The 12,635-nt window shown below is 39.8% G+C and overlaps 1 protein-coding gene and 1 long non-coding RNA gene across 2 annotated transcripts in view; one reads left to right on the forward strand and one right to left on the reverse strand.

The window, feature by feature from the left end:
• Positions 1-135: 135 nt before the first annotated feature.
• LOC310739441 lies at positions 136-1,558 on the forward strand. The gene is made up of 2 exons (XR_014537403.1): positions 136-528; positions 1,496-1,558. It is a non-coding gene; the product is annotated as an uncharacterized lncRNA (long non-coding RNA).
• A 371-nt stretch (positions 1,559-1,929) lies between these two features.
• Positions 1,930-12,635, reverse strand: part of alpk2 (alpha-kinase 2) — an 11,444-nt gene continuing 738 nt past the window's right edge. Inside the window, exons 1-11 of the mRNA XM_083565368.1 lie at positions 12,061-12,635; positions 11,241-11,863; positions 8,709-9,933; positions 8,226-8,373; positions 6,967-7,097; positions 6,812-6,850; positions 6,283-6,581; positions 5,929-6,017; positions 4,875-5,092; positions 4,237-4,285; positions 1,930-4,124 (exon numbers count right to left, since the gene is read on the reverse strand). The exon at positions 12,061-12,635 is cut by the window's right edge and continues 738 nt beyond it. Of these exons, the coding sequence (XP_083421494.1) occupies positions 3,926-4,124; positions 4,237-4,285; positions 4,875-5,092; positions 5,929-6,017; positions 6,283-6,581; positions 6,812-6,850; positions 6,967-7,097; positions 8,226-8,373; positions 8,709-9,933; positions 11,241-11,863; positions 12,061-12,635 (3,595 nt within the window). The 3' untranslated portion in view covers positions 1,930-3,925. The remainder of the gene's footprint in view (positions 4,125-4,236; positions 4,286-4,874; positions 5,093-5,928; positions 6,018-6,282; positions 6,582-6,811; positions 6,851-6,966; positions 7,098-8,225; positions 8,374-8,708; positions 9,934-11,240; positions 11,864-12,060) is intronic.

Below are 12,635 nucleotides of genomic sequence, written 5' to 3' on the forward strand. Positions count from 1 at the left end.
TTCTAGATGTTAGTAAATCAGTAGATGAGATGTATAAATCAGTCAGATTGAGAACTTTGTGTAGCTCAGGATTTTAGGGCAGTAGTTGTTGTAGTAGACTTGAGTAATGTGCAGTTCTTGACTCAGAGCATATCAGAAGGTTTTTTTTTCCCTCCTCTCCTGGCGGTTGGGGTTTTGGGTGAGTGACCTGCACTCCACGTTGCGAGCTGATCAATAGCGCTCACAGCTTATCTTTCACTTCCATTTACTGTTTGACTAAAAGCCTGAGAGGCCACATAAAGAGGAGTAGAAGGGAGCAAACTGATCTGAACCCAAGCTCATATCTTCCCAAGCAAACTGCTGCTGTTTCCTCCCAGAGTGCAGAAGATCACTGGGTGTAGAGCAGATGGTAATGTGTGCCGGAGTTTTATAAATACTACGCTTATATGGCCTTTTTGTTTTGTTTTTCTTTTTTTTGTTTTTTAACTTAGTGATCGCACACATGAAGTCGAGACCTGGACGTTTAACCGCCATCTTTAAAAACCTGAGGTGGGTTGAGATTTTCTATTTTATTAATATTTTTCATTTGTAAATCTCTGTGATATTTGTAATATATATTTTTTTGTATTGAATTTTGTATTTGTATTTTGACGTGGAAGAAATTTCTGTAGGTTTTTTTTTTTTCTCCAAAAAATAGATTTCTATCCAATGGTTGATTTTTAAAGGTCAAATTATATGAAAAGTAACGTACGAGTCTAATTTAAGGATAATTTAAAAAAAAAAAAAAAGCAAATTAGCAGTAAATGATAAAAATGTTAGAAATGAGTAGAATTTCTCCACACAGATAAGAAAGGAATAATCTACAGTGTGTGTCGCTGTTAAAGTCAAATAATCAGTAAGTGTGTGTTGTGATTAAGCAGATTTACTGTCCTTCTCCTGAGGTTGATTCATTTCCTCTGTCTGCACCACCTCAAGGGTTTTATTCTTCTCAAACCACAACAATTTCCCAAAAACTGCACCGTTTAATTTACGTAAACTATAACAGCTATAAACACTCTCTCTCTCTCTCTCTCTCTCTCTCTCTCTCTCTCTCTCTCTCTCTCTCTCTCTCTCTCTTTCTTTCTTCTGGTTATTAAAACACAAAAACACAGCATGTTACAGTTAAACCCGGAATATACACATCTTGATCACAGCTTTCCCTCTGACACTGGAGACTCCTTCCTTTATTGTTAAGTACAATCATTAATTTCCATGCAAAAAAAACCTTCATCCTATTGTAGCTGCTGTTACAGAGAAATAATCAACATCTGACCAATCAGATTGCAGAACTCAGTGGTGTGGTATTATGATGCTCATTTAAATAATAATAATAATTGAATGTTGTATATTAAATGTCTGATAACTGTATTTATTACCCTCTCTCTTTCTCTTTCTCTCTCTTTTTCAGGCTGTGTCTTTCTCTCTCTCTCTCTCTCTCTCTCTCTCTCTCTCTCTCTCTCTCTCTCTCGCTCCGCAGCTATGGAGTGTGACAATGGTGTTTGTGTGATGTCCAATCAAACGCCATTATCACACTAAATAACTACGGCGTGACCATCACACCACACACATCTCCTCATCAGGATGGCGATTTGGATTTCAGAGCTCTACAGCAGGAGATCTTCCACTCCAAACCATGGAAAGTAGTCATGCTGCAACAGGTTTGGGGTCTCCTAGTTCAAGTGAAGGTTGAAGAAGTAGAGTCCCAAAACTTTTAAAAACATCGTGTATGTTGCAACTAGAGCTACAGATAATAAAAAAAATTTAGAATCATAAAACAATGATATATTGGGCAAATCTTTTATATTTTTGTGCATTTAATTAAAATATTCATTCTATTCTTTAAATGTATTTAACATTTATGCACAATGCAATTGTTTTACAAAAAAATACGAAATAAAATAAAAAATAGAATATTTAATGAATTCATTTTTGGTTTTGTATCATTTATTAATTAATCTTTTGTTCTTGCATTGCTCAGATAAAAAGTTTTGAACTAAAACATTTCATTTAGTTGAAATTAAACCTTTAAAAAGCAACAAAATTCCCAAGTTTGAATTAATAAGTTTAGTTCAGTTCGCGCACGTGTTTCCTCCTGGACCAGTTCTGACCGGAGATCATGGAAATGTTAAAGAACCGCTGGTTTTCCGATGGCACGTGGATCTCCTTGACCCGCTGCACGTGGCAGGTGTGTGTGTGTGTGTGTGTGTGTGTGTGTGTGTGTGTGTGTGTGTGTGTGTGTGTGTGTATAACGTTTCGGGATGTCTGGAAACCTGGCCGAGGTTCACGTTCCTTCTGAGGCAGGAGGACAGCTGACTTCATCGCTCAGCAGCAGCATCATCAGCAGCATCGACAGCTGACTTCATCGCTTTTTTTCTCTTGCAAACAGAAAGTCTGTACAAAAGTTACTCAGCAGTTCCACAAGATAAGTTTAGAAAAATATTTACAGCTTTACATTAACCAATGAAAATAAACGATTTATAATAAAAATATTATAAATATGAACTACAGCAAAATTCAGAGATTCAAAGTGATTCCATATCATCTGCGTCCCACGTTTGGGATATACAGCTGTGCCATGTGCTGATTATAATGTATAAAAACATTGTATTGCACTACATTTTGTCACTCTAGAAGGTGATCAAATAAAATAAATTTGCCGCTGTCTCATAAGAATCCAAGCGCATGGTGTGAATTTGGTGAAAATCTGAGATTGATGAAATCTTTAAACCAAAACATTACAAAGACTAAACCCTTATTGTTCTTTGGCACAAAAAAATCAGCGTTTTAAAATGTTCACCAAATTCACACGTGTGTTTGGATCATCATGAAAACAGAGGAGTTCACTTCGTTTCATGGACTGATGCTTCATCGTCCTGTATTGCGCTTTTGTAACATATAGCACATCTGTACATCATCAGCATATAGCACATCTGTACATCATCAGCATATAGAACATCTGTACTTCATCAGAATTTAACGCAGCAGTATAACATCTGCATATAGCACATCTGTATATATCAGCATATAATGCAACAGAATAACATATGCATATAGCACATCTGTATATTGTCAAAATATAGTACTGCAGAGTAACATCTGCATATAGCACATCTGTATATCATCAGCATTTAGTGCTGCAGAATTTACTTCTGCATATATCACATCTGTATATCATCAGCATATAATGCAGCAAAAGAACATCTGCATATAGCACATCTGTATATCATCAGCAAATAAAAGTGCAGAATAACAACTGCATATAGCACATCTGTATATCATCAGCATATAATGCTGCAGAAGAACATCTGCATATGGCACATCTGTATACCATAACCATATAATGCAGCAGAAGAACATATGCATATAGCACATATGTATACAGTATCAACATGTAATGCAGCAAATGTACATCAGCATATAGCACATCTGTATATCGTTTTGCATATGACGCAGCACTATAACATACGCAAAAAACACAACTGTATTTAACAGCATATAAAGCAGCAGAAAAACATCTGCATATGGCATATCTGTATAACATCAGCATATAATGCAGAAAATAACATCTGCATATTGCACTTCTGTATATCATTTGCGCATCACGCAGCAGTATAACATCTGCATATAGCACATCTGTATAGCATCAGCATACAATGCAGCAGTATAACATCTGCATATGATGCAGCAGAATAACATCTGCATATCATCAGCATGACACATCTGGATATCAGTATATTGCACAGCAGCAGTTCATTAGCATATGGCACGGCTACATGTGAAAACATAATACAAAAAATAACAGGTACGAATATTCACGAGTCATAAATGTCTTTGAATCCAGTTCAACACATTGATGTGACCTTACAGCATTTCTGCACAGAAATCTGCTCTAAAGTCTGGAGTCCTTTCAGCATTTGCCCTTGAGAGCAGGTCCGAAAGGCTTTTTCCTGCCAGCAGGTTGCACTTTGGCTTTGGGTAAAGCTGCTTGTTTGGGTTTGGACTGCAGGGACGTGAGGCCGAGCAGCTCGCAGAAACGATTACACTGATGAAGAGCTTCAAACTGGTCGATGAACGACGTGGAACAGTTTCCTTTAAAACCCTTATAACTACACACACACACACACACACACACACACACACACACACACACACACACTTAAACCTTAACAAATAAAAATAAATTGCCATAAAATCAAATAGCATATATTACAAACTTACCCTTTTTTGCAGGTGGCAATTCCAACATCTGTCAGCTTCATACCTACACCTGCACATAAATAATGGCACCCCATCAGTAATAAATAAGTGATCTGATTTCTATTTTTACAATTCAATCTATAAATGATAAAAATTATAGAATGAAATAAAGATTAATTATATAAATCTATATATAAATTATATAAGTTCCATTTTTGAATCACTGAAATTAAACTATTTTTCATTGGTTTTAGAATAGAAAAGAATAGTTTTATTATATTGGAAATCGAATGTATTTGATTCCACTGTAGTCAAAAATCTATTTTTTATTCAATTATAAATTCTCTTTTATTTTATAACTAAATAACTTTTCCTTTTTTAAAAAAGCTGCTTGTTAAAGATTTTTCACTGCATGTCGCATTGGGCTGTTTATGTGACAAATTGTTAATAGAACAAACATCTGGTGAAATGTGTGTGAACCCGCACAAGTCATCTATAATAATTTATAGGGAATATTGGAGTGATTTGTTGGTGCTCTTTCAGCATTACGTTCTGTTTGTCCTAAAATTGATTTTTTCGATCAAAATCAAAGAAAAATTGGTGATTTCTGCAGCACATCTGTATTGTACAGTGATGAAAGACTCTATAAGTGATCTCACCCTGCATATCAGTAACCAGCAAGTTCCCATCAGTCTGCGTGTAAACCCAGTGCTGAAAAGCACAGCATTTCTGTCCGGCCTCCGAGTCTTTTTTCATCAGGTTGATCTCTTTCCCGTCCTTAACAGAGTATTTTACGAAATCTCCGATCAGTTCCTCCTCCAGCGTGGCGTACGGAACGGCATTCGAGGGCCGGTGCACCAGAAAAATAGGGATGATTCTGAAAAATATCATGTACTCTACTTGAGCAGAAAGTTGCTATGTGCCTTGTTTTGAACATCCCATTCCACATTGAGTCTCCATTTACACCTATAATAAGCTCCACTCTTCTGAGATGTTCTACTAGATTTTGTGAAGATTTGTGCTCATTCAGAAATGAGAGTGTTAGTAAAGTCAGGTAGTGATGTAGGTGAGAAGTTGAGGACGCCTGAGGTGCAGTCAGTGTTTACATTCATCCCAAAGATTTTCAATAGAGTTTAGAGCTTTATAGCAGGAGATCTTCCACTGGAGTGCACCACTGTTAGCATTCTAAACATCACTAGCTTAATTTAGTAAAGTGTATAACTAAAATGCCTAGTGCCCCTAAAACGCACACTTAGCACAACGCTAATACCTAGCATGCAAACTAGCCCTAACATACTAGCATGCTAATTTTCACTGGTCATTTAGCTAAAAGTAAAATTAGATAAAAATGTAAAAGCTAATTTATTATAAAACACTATATGGCCAAAGGTTTGTGGACAGCTGACCATAACATTGGTATGTGAATCTTCTTCTGAGAAGATGTTCCACTAGATTGTGAGGAGCCACAAGGGTGTTAGTAAAGCCTGATACTGGTTGGAGCTTTATAGGAGATCTTCCACTCCAACCCATGGAAAGTGGATCTTTATGGAGCTGGCTTTGTGCACAGGGGCATACAGCATCCAATGATGTCTGATACAATTGTGTGCCTCTGACTTTATGCTAACAGTTTGGAGAAGAACCACATATGGCTGGAAAAGTCTGGTGTCCCAAATTTTTTCATCTCTGTAAGTGTGAACATGTTTCTGTACTCACTCAGGAACTTCTCCAAAGGATTCTGCAGACCTGGCCACATCTGTGTAGGCCTTGATGTATTCTCTGGCCGTGTTCTGGACGTAACACTCCTGAGGAAAAGAACAATCTTTTAGTTGTTTTTTTTTAAGTTATAATAAATTGAATAAATGTACTATTTAAAATAAATGTTTAAATATATACTGAGATGAAGATCTGAGCTTGTCCTTGAGCAGGACAGAGTCATTATTTATTTATTTATCTATTTGTTTGTTTGTTTGTTTAGAATTCATGGAAAACAGAGTTCTCCCTATTTTATCATGTTCCTTTACTCGATTGAATTTCCTGGGCATTTTCACTTTTCCGACTGTTTTTCACCTCCACAGCGAGGTTGTAGTTTTTCTGGATGACCTCCTCGTCGTTCTGGGTGCCGTAGTCGATGGAGCTGTGCACTTTGAGGACGCAGGTGTGTCCCGGGTCGAACAACGGCGTCATGCCGGTGCGCATCATGGTCCTGAATGCCTTCCGATGCATTCCCTCACCGAAGTGAGCTTTCTCTGTCAGGATGCTGGAGTGCTGCTTCTCTCCAAAATACTGATCAGTCAGGATGTCGTCTTTAAAGAGGAGAGGAGCGCAGGACACGTCCTCCTCCTCGCCATCTATCACTTTATGCTCATCTGAGAGTGGAAGAAAACAAGAGAATTAGGGAGGTTAGAAAAGATTATGAGAGAATGGGAGAGATTAGGAGAGAATGTGAGAAAATGGGAGAGATTGGGTGAGATAAGAAGAGATTGGGTGAGATAAGGAGAGATTGAAAGTGGCAACAAATGAGATTATGGTGAAAGAGCCGTAGCCCCTCCCTCTGTTTTAAGGATCTAGAGGAAGTTAAGGTGGAATGAAGGCTAACCTGGTGTGTCATGGTTCGGGATGACAAGCTCCATGAGCACTGAGAGGAGAGGAGAGGAGAGGAGAGGAGAGGAGAGGAGAGGAGAGGAGAGAAGTGATCATGTCACCTGTATTCACATTAAAAAGTTTAAATATCAGGATTTGAACAGAACTCACCTTCTGATGTGAGATGATAGTCTGAGGTGGAAACTGAACCCAGAGGGCTGATCAGAGTACAGTGATAAAAACCCAAATCCTTTCTGCAGGCTTTCTGCAGCGACAGAGACACTCGGGCATCATCTTCCACTCTGCAAAAACAGAAACACAGGGGAAGAACTTACCTTATATATTTATATAGTACACATTACACCCTGGTCAGTGTGAATAGTGGATTGTGATTGGCTGGAAGGAGTTCAGGTGTGAATAGTGGATTGTGATTGGCTGGAAGGAGTTCAGGTGTGAATAGTGGATTGTGATTAGCTGGAAGGAGTTTGAGGTGTGAATAGTGGATTGTGATTGGCTGAAGGGGTTCAGGTGTGAATAGTGGATTGTGATTGGCTGGAAGGGGTTTGAGGTGTGAATAGTGGATTGTGATTGGCTGAAGGGGTTCAGGTGTGAATAGTGGATTGTGATTGGCTGGAAGGGGTTTGAGGTGTGAATAGTGGATTGTGATTGGCTGAAGGGGTTCAGGTGTGAATAGTGGATTGTGATTGGCTGGAAGGGGTTTGAGGTGTGAATAGTGGATTGTGATTGGCTGGAAGGGGTTTGAGGTGTGAATAGTGGATTGTGATTGGCTGGAAGGGGTTTGAGGTGTGAATAGTGGATTGCGATTGGCTGGAAGGGGTTTGAGGTGTGAATAGTGGATTGTGATTGGCTGGAAGGAGTTCAGGTGTGAATAGTGGATTGTGACAGTGCGATGAGTTCATTCCAACACATTTATTATTAGTAGAGATGTAACACAGATTCTCTCGCTCTTTAATAGCCATGTATTAAAACTCATGTAAATGACTGTAATCTTCTGGCACTACTTTATCAGAGTGTGTGATTCGGAGCAGCAGAATTGTAGATGTAACGAGGTGTATATAAAATAAAACAAAAATGAAGCATTATTTTGATCCATTCAGTCAGTTTAAAGCTTGAACTCCTCATTGCTGGGGGTGACCCTTGTAGAAGGTGATAATCCACGGCTTGGTGTGAGACCTTACACCATAATAATGCTCTCCGCTTCACCTCAGGACCTTCTTCACCTCCACTAACACTAACATGCACTAACATCCTGTACCACATCACACCTACACCTGGATTATCACCTGGAAGGAGTCTCCAGTGTCAGCACTTTGTCAGAGTCAGAGGAAAAGCTGAAGCACGTTTTTAACATCTTCAGGATTTATTTTGGAAATGTGACGAGGTGCAAAAATATTTTAATTAGTTCTTACTTCCTCTTTTCCTCGTGCAGCGTCGCTCCCTCTTTCACCCACATGATGGAGGAATCGTCTTTGATGGAGCTGAAGCGGCACCACAGAGTAATGCTCTGAGGATCATCAACCACCGGAGCTGCTTCAATCTCAGAAAGAACACGTGAGACTACACACACATATACACACACACACACACACACACACACACACACACACATACAAATACACACACACACACATACACATACATACAAACACACACACAGACACACACACACACACACACACACACACACACACACACAAACACACACACACACACACACATACATACAAACACACACACACACACACACACACACACACACAAACACACACACAAACAGAAGGATTGAATGAGAATTTTCGGACTGGTGTGTTGAACATGTAATCGTTTCGATTTGACTGTAATTTTCATATAAAAAATCTATAAACGTTTCTAAAGTGTTCAAGTTCTGGTACCTTCTTTAGGTGCCTGGACTTTCACTTGCACCACATCATCCTTTTTCTTCTGCTGGAAGATGGCAGGAAGCTGCGGCCTCGTCCTGATCGAGACGGATCCGGGTTTGTCCCCAGTAATGCGTCTGCGTTTGATGATGTCATCGTCTGCTGCATCTGACAAACACTTGCTCAGTGTTTCTGCTCTGAGTTTAGTTTTTTCTTCGCTCACGATTTCGTTTCCGCTCGTCTCCTTTCCCTCGTATTTTGCGAGTTTCTCTCGCACCTTGCTTGTTTGCGTCGTCGGTGTCTCAGTTTTAGACTTTGCATTTTTTGGCGTTGCTCTGTTGTCCACTTCGAGTCGTGGTTCGTTCTCGACCTTTCGTACTCCATGCTTCTTTTTCTTCTTGCCCTGAGCTCTGGATGGGACCTTCTCTGTAATAACAACAGTCTCGATCATGGTCACTTTACCTTCTTCACCGCCTCCAGACTCTTGGACATTTGATTCTATTCTTAAGTTCTCTCGTCTCTTGGTTTGAGCGCCGATCTGCTGGTTGCTGCCGGATTTGTCCTTGTGTTTGTTGGACCGCATATTGTTTTCAAATGACGTTTTGGTTTTATGAGGCATCTTTCCCGCTCTTTCACAACCTTCACAGCTGACCGGTTTTAAAGCCGACTCATTCTCAGGGAGGTTCTTAAAGCTCAGAATGTCATCCACGTCTAAAGTCACATATGCTACATGCTTTTCTTCGCAGATCATTAACCGTTCCCCTGTGGGTAAGATCACCTTCTGAAGTTCAGAGCTGACGTCACTGTCCTCTGTTCCGTACTTTGCGTCCTCACAAGACGATGAAGAAGAACCCTGATCCTTCAAGTCACAAACCTGTTTGTCCGATGACTCACTTGTACATTTTCCGCTGGTTCTCTGTGTCACATCCAATCTAATTTCGTCACTGATCCCTGCGCGGGAAGATTTTATGGATGTCCTTGATTCACCGGGATCCTCTTTCAAAGCAAGGAAAGATGTTCCAATAGTGATAGGAGTAAGTGGCATAATAAAATCCTCTCCTGCCAACACACATGACCCTCCGTCTTTGAGGTCCCCGAACTGTGCTGCTTCGTAGCTTTCTAACGAATGGACCTCAGACTTGATAGAGTAACACGAGAAGCTCAAGGCCCCATGATTCTTTTCACCTTGCTTCTCGAAGGCTGCCTCGTCTCTTACTTCCCTGAGCACATCACTGTCCTGCTGTAGGAAAAAGAACGTTCCGTAAAAGGTCAGGCCCTAAGGAAGCCCTAAAAGGTTGGTCATAAATCGAAAGGCACACGTAGACTCTTGAGCAGATAGAAATAGACAGAAGTGTGTCGAACGTTAGATCTTTGCGTCTGATCCTGGCTCTCCTTCATACTCAATTTTAAACTTTACACCTCATTTAACTTCACTTGACCCTCCTGCATTTTTCTTCACTCCAGCAAAGTAAATACGGTTATCCAAGGCATGGTTCATTACTATTATGGGGACCTGAGGAGCAACGCAGCATTCCGTGCCGAGCCAATGGCAGTGCTCCGATTCACTCCAGACTTTTGCTTGGGGGTCGTGTTTCAATTTTCAGCTGCTCTATCGCTCAGTTTCCCTCTGACACACCCATGACTGCCCTCTCAGCCATCTCTTAGTCTTTTTCCTAAAGGGGGGGGGGGGGGGTTGTGTGTTTGTGTGTGTGAATGTACCTATCTATTGCCCTCTGTAATCAGACCCCTTTGTGTTTATCTGTTTTAACTCTCTCTCTCTCTCTCTCTCTCTCTCTCTCTCTCTCTCTCTCTCTCTCTCTCTATTTCCCTCTCTCTCTCTGTGTCTCAGCAGTCGCTGTCACTATTGTGTGTTTATTTGTGTGTATGAACTACGTGACTACAGGGGAGTAAAAGTGTGTGTGTGTGTGTGTGTGTGTGTGTGTTGACTGTTTTTCCAATAACAGCACATCCCAACATGCTCTGGACTCTCATAGCACCTAATTTGTAAACAATTCCATTTCTTTTCTAGACTGTCCTTTTTATCCATTTACAGTTACATTTTAGATTATGGAACCTCAGCAAAACGATTTCTTTTAGCACTTATTTTATTTTACTTATTTTATTATATATAATACATTTATAGACATATATGCTTATATATATATATATATATATATATATATATATATATATATATATATATATATATATATATATATATATATAGAGAGAGAGAGAGAGAGAGAGAGAGAGAGAGAGAGAGAGAGAGATGCTTTAAAGTGCAGATAAAGTGAAACGATGTGAGATTACAAACTGTAAGGAGTTGTATGAAGGACAAAACCTGCCATCACAGGAGCTACAAGTGTAATCCTTTTACACGCAGCCTTCACTTACTCTAAACTGTTAATATGGACTACACAATATTTACTGTATACTGGTTTCTACATGGGTTTTGTTTTTCAGGCCCAGAAATTAAAGCAGCCCTCAGCTTAAACAGCGCATGCTCAGATCTGTTTAATAAAGTTACACAGAACTGAATGAGTTTACCTTCAGCACACAGGGACTCTTGTTCTTCAGTTTTCCTTCTGTACAGTCTTTCTGAGGGTCTTCTGCTCCTTCCTGTAAACCTGACCGTGTCTCTCCTTCCATATCTTCTGATAAATCCTGAGTCCTGTTTATATCTAAATGTAAAATGTAAAGCCTTTTTTCTCTCTCCACGCTCCCGCTGTGTACGAAAGGCTGGTCTGCTGAAAGATCATTAGAGTTTTTTATCATCATTTGGCCCTCAGAATTGGCATCTCCTGATTTTAGGGAGCTTTCCAGGGTTGTAGTCTTCTCCTCAGTCATGTCCTTGATGGTCTTGGAGAACTGATGCTGAGACTCAGAACTTCTCATAGTGGGAGAATCTTCTGGAAGGACACTTGTTAACTGGATCCAGTCTGATAAAGCACTGGCCCAGCTGTCTGTAGATGACCATCTCTCTATAGTGGGCAGTTCCAAGGCACCAGTCTGAGCCCCCATTTTTGAGGTTCTGGTGCTATCTGAAGATGTCAGGGAGAGACAGGAGGTGGAAGGATCTCCCCACTCATCCAAAGCATCAACCCACAACTCATTAGACACGTCACATGTGTACGTTATTTGTTTTACCTCTGAGTCAACTGATTCAGTTCCTGAAAGACAATTTTCCATAAATTCCAACTAAAATTATGTTTTACTAAAGTCATAAAAATCCTTTTTTTTTTTTTTTTTACAGACAACTTTTAACTACAGACTTTAGCCAACTGTTACTTGCATTTAATACAATACACAGAATCCTGGTGTATTTCAGACAGAAGAAAGTGTGTGAAAGTGATCTGGCATGTCTCACCTTCCTCAGTCTTAGATGGCATCAGGATTGGTGTGTGAGGGAAGCTGGAGATTAGCAGGCATACTTCAGAGTTATTTTCAGTTGTCTGGTCCACCACCATGTCTGAAATAAGGTCCTCTAAAATACAAGATGCTGATTCCATATCTGTTTTTAGTCTTACAGTAGGAGACATCTGGGTCACGTCATTCTCCACTAAATTAGCAGTTGAGTAGTCAGTCAAAATGTCTGACATTGCATTGTTGTCATCAATCATGAGGGTGTTATTATTATTGAGCTCCGAAGAACAGAGTGGAAAGGGTTGCAGTAGTAGGCCTGGAGCATCATCTAAAATGCCTCCACATGCTGAGTTAATTTTCTGCTCTTCTAAACAACTAATTTCAGAGTCGGTGCTTTGGATAGTGTCCTTTACAATAATGCCAGTTTTAGATTTAATACTTTGGACAGTATCCTCTAAAATACCACTAATTTCTGAGTCAGTACTTTTTAAAGTGTCAGTTTCAAAGGCAGAGCTTGTGTCCTGTAAAATACCACCAGCTTCTGAGGTAGAGGTCTGGACAGTGTCCTCTAAAATACCA

The sequence above is a fragment of the Silurus aristotelis genome (assembly GCF_946808225.1).
Source record: "Silurus aristotelis genome assembly, chromosome: 16".
NCBI classification, from domain to species: Eukaryota; Metazoa; Chordata; class Actinopteri; order Siluriformes; family Siluridae; genus Silurus; species Silurus aristotelis.